Raw genomic sequence first — 9,573 nt, 5'->3', positions numbered from 1 at the left:
CAGCCCTCCCACTGCCAGGCATAGCAGGAGGCACTGGGGGGGCTGGAGGGTTGGTGAATTGGGGGGGTGCGGGGTGGGCTGGCCAGATGTCTCCTGCAGTGACTCACGGGAGGGATTGCCAGGGTGTGTGTCACCGAGTGGGTGCAGGGTCCTTGGGGTGCTGCTGCCGGGGGGGTCACTGTGGGTGCTGGGTCTCTGGGGGCATGACCCTGCTGAGGTGGGTGTCACCATGTGGGTTGTGTCCTCAGGGGTCAGTGCTGTGGGTGCTGTGCCCCCGGGGGGTCAGTGCTGGGGGGGTGTCACTGTGTGGGTGCTGGGTCCCTGGGGGGGTCACTGTATGGGTGCTGAGTCCTTGGGGTGTTGCTGCTGGGGGTTGTTACCATTTGGGTGCTAGGTCCCCAGATGGTCAGTGCCAGGGGGGTGACACTGTGTGGGTGCTGGGTCCCTGGGGGGTCACTGTGTGGGTGCTCGGTCCCCGGGGGGGGGTCACTGTGTGGTGCTGGGTCATTGGGGTGCTGCTGCTGGGGGTTGTCACCATGCGGGTGCTGGGTCCCCAGGGGGTCAGTGCTGGAAGGGTGTCACCATGTGGGTGCTGGGTCCCTGGAGGGGTCACTTTGTGGGTGTGGGGTCTTTGGGGTGTTGCTGCTGGAGGGGGTCACTGTGTGGGCGTGGGGTCCCCGGAGGGGCCCTGTGTGGGTGGTGGGTCTTAGGAGGTCCCTGTGTGGGTGCTGGGTCCTGGGGGGGTCACTGTGTGGGTGATGGCCCCCCGGGGGGGCACTGCCGGGGGTGTCACCGGGTGCTTGTGGGGTCCCCGGGCGCCGGTGCTGTGCCGCAAAGGGAGGCGCTGCGGGCACCGGCCGCTCCGGGCGCCCCCGCAGCCCCCCAGCCCCGTGGGGCGGCCTGGGCTCGGCCCGTGTCCCAGCGGGGCGGGGGCAGCGGCAGCGCCCCGGGGGGTGTCCCCGGGGGCCGGCGGGGAAGGCGAGGCGGCGCCGCTTCCCCTGCCCGGGGCCCGCGCTCCGCTCCCCGCCCCCGGCCCCATCCCGCGGAGCCGGGGCGCACGGCCAGCCCCGGAGCCCGGCCCAGCACGGCGGCGGCGGGGGGGTCCCTGCGCGGGCGCCCTCCCCCCGCGGCACCCCGGCCCCCGCGGGCCCGGCGGGGCGGTGCCGCCAGAGGAGGAGGAGGCGGAGGCGGCAGCCGCGCTCCCCTCGCCGCGCCGCCGCCGCGGCCGCCACCCTGGGCCTAGGCCCGGGCCTGGGCCCGCGGAGGCCGCGCCCGGCCCGGCGGGGCCTTGCCGTGGCCGGGCGGAGGCGGCGGGGGCCGGGCCGGCCGGGCGGCGGAGCCGCCATGAAGCCGAGCGGAGGTGAGGCGCGGCGGCGAGCGGCGGCCGGGCACCGCGGGGGCCGGGGCAGCGGGTGTCCCGGTGCGGGTGTCCCGGTGCGCACGGGGAGGGCGGGAGGAGGGGGGCGAGGCCCTGGCCGGGGGGGTAACGTGGCCGTCCCGCCGCCCAGAGGAGCCGGTCCTGCTGGCGGAGCTGAAGCCGGGCCGGCCGCAGCGCTACGACTGGAAATCCAGCTGCGAGACCTGGAGCGTGGCCTTCTCCCCCGACGGCGCCTGGTTCGCCTGGTCGCAGGGACACTGCGTGGTCAAGCTGATCCCCTGGCCCCTGGAGGAGGCCGAGCTGTGAGTTGGGCGGGGGGGGCTGGGTGGGCAGGGGGCACACGGAGCCGGGGTGGGGGATCCCGGGGGACCAGGCCGCCCCAGGGATAGACCTGTGTCCCTTCTTTCCCCCAGCAGCTGCAAAACCTCGGAGCGTAAGAGCCGCGGCGGCAAAGCGGAGGCAAGGAGCCGAGGGGTGGCCAAGGAGAAGACGCTGGAGTGCGGGCAGATCGTGTGGGGCCTGGCCTTCAGCGCCTGGCCGGCGGCAGAGGCAGAGGAGGCGGATCCCACCTGCGCCGTGGGTCTTCCCTGCCAGATCCTGGCCACCGGGCTCAACGATGGGCAGATCAAGGTCTGGGAGGTGCAGACAGGTGAGTGGCCCTCGCTGACAGCAGGAGCAGGCATGGCTTCAGGGTGGTGTCTCTCCCATTGCTTCCACTTGGAAGGAGATCCCATCTCCGTCCTTCCCCAGGGTGAGCGGGAGCCCCTGCCCAGTCCCAAGCGGGGCTGCCTGCATGTGAGGGGCACTGCTTCATTCCCTGTGGAGGGACGGTGCTGAGCATAGCTCCTCTCCGCAGGACACCTCCTGTTCAGCCTCTTGGGGCACCAGGATGTTGTCAGAGACCTGAGCTTCGCTCCCAATGGAAGCCTTATCCTTGTGTCGGCCTCACGGGACAAGACCTTGCGTGTCTGGGACCTGAGCAGAGATGGTAGGAGCATGCAGGGATGTTCCTGGTGCTAGGTCACCCCTGGCTGAGGCTGGGCTCTGCTGTGGGGAAGGGGGAAGAAACCCACCTCGGTAGGGGAGATGGTGGGAGAGGATCTTCAGTAACAGTGTTCAAGGCAGAAGGGGAGAGTCCTGCAACACAGGGTAGAGCTGTCTTATTCCAAGTGGGGTCTGGGAGGTTCAGGAGGGGGTTGCAAGTAGACAGAGCTTGGGATCTGCCCCCAGGAACCCCCCAGCCCCGCATGCATTCCCTCTTGGGAAAGGGAGGGGAGAGCAGAGACAGGGCCTAGCGCTGCATCTTGTGACTCATGTGTCTGTTGTCCCCAGGGCGGCAGGTCCAGGTGCTGTCAGGCCATGTGCAGTGGGTCTACTGCTGTTCCATCTCCCCAGACTGCAGCATGCTCTGCTCTGCTGCCGGAGAGAAGTCGGTGAGTCCTGCAGGATGGGAGCCATCCTGTATCCCACTGACTCCAGCGCTCCTCTCGGTTCTCTGTGTCCCTCAGTGCAAGAAGCCCCCCCTGTGAGAAGGGGCCAGGCCAGAGCCACCCTCGTTCCTCAGCCATCCAGGCTCTGCATGGAGGAGCTGGGACCAGAGCCCTTGTGGCTTAAACCCCAAGATGGTGCTTCTCTGTACCCACCCTGGGGATGCTCCCAGCCTCAGCCCCTGCCCATGTCCCGCAGGCACTGTTGTGGAGCATGCGATCCTACACCCTCATCCGGAGGCTGGAGGGGCACCAGAGCAGTGTGGTGTCATGCGACTTCTCGCCGGACTCGGCACTCCTCGTCACCGCCTCCTATGATGCCTGCGTCATCATGTGGGACCCCTACACTGGGGAGCAGCTTAGGACACTGCGGTATGGAGCTGGGGGGCCAGTGGGGAATTGTGGAAAGGTGGCAGAACAATGCTGTGGGGGTTTGTTAGGGCTGAACATGGCCTTCCCTCCTAGCTGGGCACGGCCACCACCTCTCCCCTGTCTCCAGTGGCTGAAAGGGGGCTCTGGCTTTCCAGGTTTGGCCCCTCTGCCAGTCCAGAGCACTGGGGATGGGGCTTTTGGCAACCTGGGGCTGATGCTGGGCTTGTTCTCCCTACTCACAGCCATGCCCCTCTGCACTCGGCACTGGACTACAGCAGTGAAGTCCATACCAGCTCCCTGCGCTCAGTCTGCTTCTCCCCTGAGGGCCTCTACCTGGCCACGGTGGCAGACGACAGGTGAGTGAACCCCCTTGGGGACCCCCAGTGGGAAGAAGAAGGTCCCAGAAGGACACCACCAAAACAAACCAGGAGCTCGGGACATGCCAGTGAGGAACAGACCTCCCGTGCCAGCCCCCCCCTGCAGCGCTTGGCTTAAGGGGAAAGGGCCAGCTGCCTGGGATACCGCAGCTTGGCTGTGGCAAGGGGTAGCAAGGTCAGGGTCCTGTCACCCCTCTGAGCGATGAGCCGGGGCCCGTGTCCTCCTGTGTGCTGTGCTGCCCTCGCTGTGCCCCTCAGCACAGTCACTAGCTCTGTCTGCATCCAGCTCAGCTCTACAGGGGACAGTGCCTCCTGCTTTGCTGCCGTGTTGTGACACTCCTGGGATGCTCTAAGCCCATGGGAAGAAAATCCTACTCCAGAGTTTGCATGCATTCAGGTGAACCCAGAGGCTTTATTTTAGCTGCAGGCACTGCGTGGATGTGGGCCTGGCATCGTGTCCCCTCCCTTTCTCCTTAGGCTCCTGAGGATCTGGGCATTGGAGCTTCGGTCTCCGGTTGCATTTGCTCCCATGACCAACGGCCTGTGCTGCATGTACTTTCCACACGGTGGTTTTATCGCCACAGGGTGCGTATTGAGGAGAAGAGAGTGGAGAGACACGTGGCTGCTCCCTCCCTCTGCAGCTCTGGGTCTGCTCAGCAAATTCTGGGCTTCCTTGGGGGTACAGGCTGGTTTCCTGGGCTGGGGAGAGCGTGGTTGCTGCAAGCTTGGGATATTTGGGGGTTGGAGTTTTAGCGTGTCGCTCTGCCCTGTGCTTACGGCTTGTTTGGGTCCCATTGCAGGACCAGAGATGGCCACGTCCAATTCTGGACTGCTCCAAGGGTGCTCTCGTCACTAAAGCACTTGTGTCGCAAAGCTCTGCGCACCTTCCTGACAACATACCAGGTCCTCGCGCTCCCCATTCCCAGGAAGCTGAAGGAATTCCTCACTTACCGGACCTTTTAAGGCAGCGTGGAAAGTGGAGGATGGAGGTGAGAGCCCTCTGCCTGGTGGCAGGGCTTGGCTGGATTAGAGGAGGCACTGCTGCAACGACGTCTCGCTGATTTGTGAGCCGTGGGGCAGAAAGATTGCTACTCCCCTTGTTTTGGGGCTCTGTCTGTGAATGTGGAGGGATTTTTGAGTATAGTAATACTAGAACCCAGCAAAAATGCATGCAGAGGGCAAGGGGCACAGCTGTGGCGGCCCCACAGGGGACACAGGTCCCCCTGTTCCCCTGCTATCTGCAAGTTTTGGGTCAGGTGCTTTTGCTTCCAAGTGCAATGTTGTGGGTTGAAGGTTAGCAGCTGCAGTCTGAGCAGAGCTTTTGTTGTTCATATGAATACCGGGCTACAACCATCCGTGACAAAACTGACCCTCGCTGGGACCGGCTTGTACTGTGGCTGAGTTCCCGGAGGAGTGCAGGCTCTGCTGCTCTCCTGGTTTGGGCGTGAGCTGGATAAACCCGAGCAGGTCTCTGCAGACTAGACAACAGCGATGACAGAATAAAAAAATTATTCCTCATGCCTTTCCTCTTGGCTTGTAGAGGTGACCTGGGGATACTGGGCAGGGCAGGCTCCAGCGCGCTAGGGGCTCCAGCCTCCTGCAGCTGTTGGGGTGGCAGTGAGTGCTTACCCAGCTCTGAAGTGCAGCAGACCATTAAGTGTTCAGCAGTGGGTGCTGGGGAGGATCAGTCCACCGTGAAGGTGGGACCTGGGGCTTCCGCCAGCCCCCAGCTTCCATTCCTCTGTTGCTTTTTCTCCCCTCTGGAGCTTGGCACTTGAGCAGCCTAATGTCCAGAGATGCTGTGCATGAAGGTCTCATGCGCTTGTCTCCCTCCAGTTTAGCGGGTGCCTGGAATGACAGCACGTGTTTTGAGTCCCCTGCATGCTAGAGGGCTCGGTCTGTGTGTGAGCCCGAGGCTGTGACCCCAGCAGATGGAGAAGTAGGGGAATGTCTCCTCTAAACTGTTCCCTGAGATGTTTTCCCTTGCAAGCAGCAGAATGCAGAAAGGTGGTGTTTCCCTAGCCTGTACAGGTGTGACCCACAGCTGTGTTCCCCCTTGTCATGTGGGAGTGTCAATGCAAGAAACTGTGTTTGTCCCTGCTCAGCTGCGCAAGCAACGGGGTGGCACAAGCTGGGGCAGCTCTGCTGTGCGAGGGAGTAGGGTTTTGCAGGCAGGTGACAGCAGCAGACTTCAGCCTGTGTGGGTGCTGCGACCACCTCCCTTCAGTCCTTGCTGGACAGGAAAAGAAAAGACAAGTGCAACCTGCTGGGCTTTAGAGGCATCTGTATTTCCCGATGAAGCTTAGAAATAACGCTGCCTGACCCTCGTGCCCCAGCTGCAGGCTCAGGGCTTGCAGAAAGGAAATGGAAAGCTGCAGGGAGCAGCTCCATGCACGGGGATGACGATCCCTTCCAGCTTCTGCAAGATCTGGTAATGCAAGCAGGGATCCACCCTACTTCCTGGGATCTTCGTGGACTCAGGCTTCGGCGACGATCAGGTCCCTGGTGACTTGGAAAGCTGCGACGAGGGAGCTCAGCTGAATCTTTTCATTGGTCCCAGCAGCCAGCCGGTACCTGGAGCAGGGGGCAAGGGCAGGTTTGAGTATTTACACCAGTGTCTGCATCCCAACAAAGCAAGAGCCCTGGCCAGGACAGATGCTCAGGGGCTGTGGGTGTCTGTCAGTGGTGCCCACCAGCTGCCAGGACCTGGCACAGCACAGCAGTGGTGGCTCCCATGGGGTTGGCACGCTGGCAGCCCCCCAGCTGGGGTGCTTTAGGGCAAGGAGCAGGGGTGAGTGGACACTTACTCGATGTCTGCCATTTTGATCAGCAGCTGGATGCGGATCGAGGGTGGGAAATCAACTGTGGAGAGAAGGAGATGGCATATGTCAGTGTGGGCTGTGGTTGGCCCTCCTGGGGTCACAGGAGACGGCCCCTCAAGCCCCCACCTCTGTGCACAAACAGGTGGATCTCAGTGAGGATGTCCTGCAGGGCCAAGCCCTTCAGCGTCTTCAGCTCCATGATTTCTGAGATGAGAATGAGTGAAGGGCCTTCTGCCAAGTCTTTCCCTGTGAGATCCCACTCCTCGTCCCCACAACAACCCTGAGGACCCTCCCCAGTGAGCAGCACCCACCCCAGCTGGAGCTGGAGAGCACAGGACAAGGAGCCCTGGTGAAGAGGATTTACAGCAGCGGGGATTAAACCCCAGGGCCAGCAGAGGGAAAAGGATACTGCGATAGGCGGTGGAAAAGTCCTGGTTTAGCATCCAGTCAAGGATGTTGGCAATATCAGACTTGAGGGGGTGTCCTGTGCAGGTGTAGACGTTCTCCTCCGTCACCTTCCCAAAGGCCATGGTGGTACTCTGAGGAAGAGGAGGGTGCAGGAAGGATGAAGAGCTCAGCCCTTCCTCCAGGGCAGCTGCCTGCATGGAGCCCAGTACTGCCGGCTTACACGAGGAGCGGCTGTGCCTATTGTCTGTACCTGCAAGATATTGAGGGCTCTGCGCATGTCACCGCTTGAGAGGGTCACCAGAGCCTTCATCCCATCCTCAGTCACATCCACCCTGGAAAACAAGACCTTGGGGCTGCAGAGGGAGCCAGCATTGCTGGAGGGAAATACAACTGCAGAAAACCAAGCCTGCAGCTCCTCCCTGTATAGAGGAATGGGGAAAAAGGGGGTGTGGAGGATGCTGCAGGGCCCCCTGCACCCTGTGCCATCCCCAGCTCACCCCTCCTCCTGTACGACGTGTTGCAGCCGGGGCACCATCAGCTCTGGGGTGAGGGGGCCGAAGCGAAAGCGCGTGCAGCGGGACTGCAGGGCAGGGATGATCTTGGAGAGGTAGTTGCAAATGAGGCAAAAGCGGGTGTTTTCTGTGAACTTCTCAATCACTGCGAAAAGGACAGAGGAGAGGCTGGTCCTCCTCTGCCGCCTTGTACAGGCTCGCACCCTGCGCTGCGCTGGGCAAGGCTGAAGGGGTGCCAGCAGTGTGGGGTCCCCAGCAGCCCTCACCTCGCCGCAGGGCGTTCTGAGCATCCTGGGTCATGGCATCGGCTTCATCCAGGATGACGAGCTTGAAGCCTTTCCTTAAAAAGAGAAAAAAGGGGGGGGGGCGGCTTTGGTCTCAGCTGCTGGCTTGGTGCTGGAGGAGGGTGAGCAGGGGGTGCTTATTCCCAGCCTGACCCCCATGAACACCCCCAGGAAGCCCTCCTTTCCCCTCTGCTCTGGCATCCTTATCACTCATCCCTAGCCCTCCCCATCCTCCCTGCTCGCTGTGCACCCCTGGGTCCTTCTCATCCTCTCCATACACTGCCCACCCCAGGAGCCCCCCCAAACCCACATCCCAAGCCACGCGCCAGGGTAGGCGGTGCTGGCAGGGGGGTGACAAAGGGGCCGGGGGCTTTGGGAAGCGCAGACCCACCACTTACTTGAAGATGGTCCTGGTGCTGGCGAAGCTCAGGATGGGCCCTCGGACGATGTCGATACCCCGGTCGTCGGAGGCGTTGAGCTGGAGAGAGATGGCGTGGATCCGCGCCCCTGCCTGAGGATGCACCCGGGGGTGGGGGTGACCCCCCCATCACCCACCCCCCCACCGCCCCTCCCCGGTTACCTCCAGCACCATGGAGCCGAACTCCCGCTCCCGGTAGAGCTGCTTGGCGCAGGCGAGGATGGTCGAGGTCTTTCCGGTACCGGGCGGCCCATAGAGGAGAAGATGCGGCAGCCGATCCTCGCTGATGAACCGCTGCACTGGAGAAGAATAACGGGGCTGGGGGCTGCCTGGCACCCCCCGGTGCTGTTGCGGGGGGCGGTTACCGGGGGTCGTTACCTACCGGTGTTGAGGATATCTTGGTGGGACACCAGCTCCGACAGCGCCTGCGGCCGGTACTTCTCCACCCTGCACCGGAGAGAGCGCAGCGGGCGGGGGGCGGTCAGGGGGCGGTCAGCCCGGGGGGGTACCCGCCGATCTCCCAGCCCTTCCCCGCCGCTCCCGCCCCCCCGTCCCGCTCCGGTCCCGGCCGCACCACGGCAGATTCCCGCCGCCCGCCCGCGCCATGCTCCGGTGTCTCGCGAGAGCGCAGTGGCGGGCGGGATGGGCGGGGCGGGGCAGGCGGAGCGGAACGGGATTGGGGGAAGCGAGTGGGATGGGCAGGGCGTAGTTGGGCGGGGCGGGCGGGATGGGCGGGGCGTCTGTTCGGGAGCTCCGCCCCGTCCCGGCTTAGCGGCTGGTGTGGGGCTGGGGGTACCGGGGCCGGGGGGCACCGGGGATGGGGGGTAGTGGCGCCGGGGGTACCAGGGCCAGGAGCACCGGGACGGGGGGTACCAGAGGGGAACACCGGGGATGGGGGTGCCGGGGCCGCTGGAATTGCCGGAGCATGCTTTTGGGGGGAGCCACGGCACCGGGAATTGTCGGAGCATGCTTTTGGGGGGAGCACGGCACCGGGAATTGCCGGAGCATGCTTTTGGGAGGAGCATGGTGCTGGCACTCCCCAAAGCCAAGTGGTGCCTGGGCTCTCAGGGAGGGCACGGCCCTGGGGAATTACTGGAGCAAGGTTGTGGGCATGGTTTTGGGGAGAGTGTGGTGCTGGCGTTCACCAGAGCAAAGTGGTGCCTGGGCTCTTGGAGAGGGCACGGCACCGGGAATTGCTAAAGCGAAGTGATGGGCATGCTTTTGGGAAAAGCGTGGTGACCCTGCTCTGAGAAAGCCCTCTGGGCCAGGGCACCGCTGGTAGCTGCAGGCTGGGGCCAAGGGCAGCAGCTCCAAGGGCTGTCTGGAAGCCGGCGGAGTGCAGACAAGACCTGCTTGTCCTCCCAGTGCCACGGGAGCAGCAAACTCGAGAGGTGCCTGTGAGAACACCTTCTCCCTGTCCCTGCTGCATCCTGGGGCAGGAGAGCACCCCCAAGAATTGCAGGTCTCTTTTTCTGGTTGACTAACTTGAAAAATCAGCTCTGTCTTCTGTCCCTC

The 9,573-nt window shown here is 63.6% G+C and overlaps 2 protein-coding genes across 5 annotated transcripts; one reads left to right on the top strand and one right to left on the bottom strand.

Moving 5' to 3' along the window:
• Window positions 1–924: 924 nt before the first annotated feature.
• On the top strand, window positions 925–5,132 carry WSB2 (WD repeat and SOCS box containing 2). Of its 3 annotated transcripts, none has more exons than XM_055724719.1 (9): window positions 925–1,360; window positions 1,509–1,680; window positions 1,792–2,027; window positions 2,235–2,366; window positions 2,711–2,811; window positions 3,065–3,237; window positions 3,480–3,593; window positions 3,901–4,011; window positions 4,092–4,199. In XM_055724719.1, exons 1-8 carry the CDS (start codon window positions 1,345–1,347, stop codon window positions 3,965–3,967), a joined length of 1,011 nt encoding a protein of 336 aa, XP_055580694.1. In that variant the 5' UTR covers window positions 925–1,344; the 3' UTR covers window positions 3,968–4,011; window positions 4,092–4,199. The 3 variants fall into 3 exon arrangements, with proteins under 3 accessions (XP_055580694.1, XP_055580686.1, XP_055580676.1); XM_055724711.1 differs by lacking the exon at window positions 3,901–4,011 and adding an exon at window positions 4,415–5,132 and having other exon boundaries at window positions 945–1,360; window positions 1,795–2,027; XM_055724701.1 differs by lacking the exon at window positions 3,901–4,011 and adding an exon at window positions 4,415–5,132 and having other exon boundaries at window positions 953–1,360.
• A 749-nt stretch (window positions 5,133–5,881) lies between these two features.
• RFC5 (replication factor C subunit 5) lies at window positions 5,882–8,712 on the bottom strand. 2 transcript variants are annotated; one of them, XM_055724732.1, is made up of 11 exons: window positions 8,633–8,712; window positions 8,441–8,505; window positions 8,221–8,357; window positions 8,039–8,118; window positions 7,623–7,696; window positions 7,342–7,501; window positions 7,095–7,176; window positions 6,846–6,975; window positions 6,563–6,640; window positions 6,422–6,476; window positions 5,882–6,188 (listed from the first exon to the last, which is right to left on the bottom strand). In XM_055724732.1, exons 1-11 carry the CDS (start codon window positions 8,662–8,664, stop codon window positions 6,092–6,094), a joined length of 990 nt encoding a protein of 329 aa, XP_055580707.1. In that variant the 5' UTR covers window positions 8,665–8,712; the 3' UTR covers window positions 5,882–6,091. The 2 variants fall into 2 exon arrangements, with proteins under 2 accessions (XP_055580707.1, XP_055580716.1); XM_055724741.1 differs by having other exon boundaries at window positions 8,221–8,352; window positions 8,633–8,687.
• Between the last annotated feature and the right edge of the window lie 861 nt (window positions 8,713–9,573).

Source organism: Falco cherrug, chromosome 1 (assembly GCF_023634085.1).
Source record: "Falco cherrug isolate bFalChe1 chromosome 1, bFalChe1.pri, whole genome shotgun sequence".
Taxonomy (NCBI): Eukaryota; Metazoa; Chordata; class Aves; order Falconiformes; family Falconidae; genus Falco; species Falco cherrug.
The sequence above is the reverse complement of the archived record's forward strand: the minus strand, read 5'-3'. Positions and strand labels throughout refer to the sequence as shown.

Bases quoted from the DNA above. Each gene is read 5' to 3' on its own strand.
- WSB2 (XM_055724701.1), top strand. The intron at 1,681-1,791 runs GTGAGTTGGGCG...TCTTTCCCCCAG, and splicing joins CCCCTGGAGGAGGCCGAGCT to CAGCTGCAAAACCTCGGAGC. The intron at 4,200-4,414 runs GTGCGTATTGAG...GTCCCATTGCAG, and splicing joins GGTGGTTTTATCGCCACAGG to GACCAGAGATGGCCACGTCC.
- RFC5 (XM_055724732.1), bottom strand. From the start codon at position 8,664: ATGGCGCGGGCGGGCGGCGGGAATCTGCCGTG. The intron at 8,506-8,632 runs GTGCGGCCGGGA...TCTCCGGTGCAG, and splicing joins GGCGGCGGGAATCTGCCGTG to GGTGGAGAAGTACCGGCCGC. The intron at 8,358-8,440 runs GTAGGTAACGAC...ATTCTTCTCCAG, and splicing joins CCAAGATATCCTCAACACCG to TGCAGCGGTTCATCAGCGAG.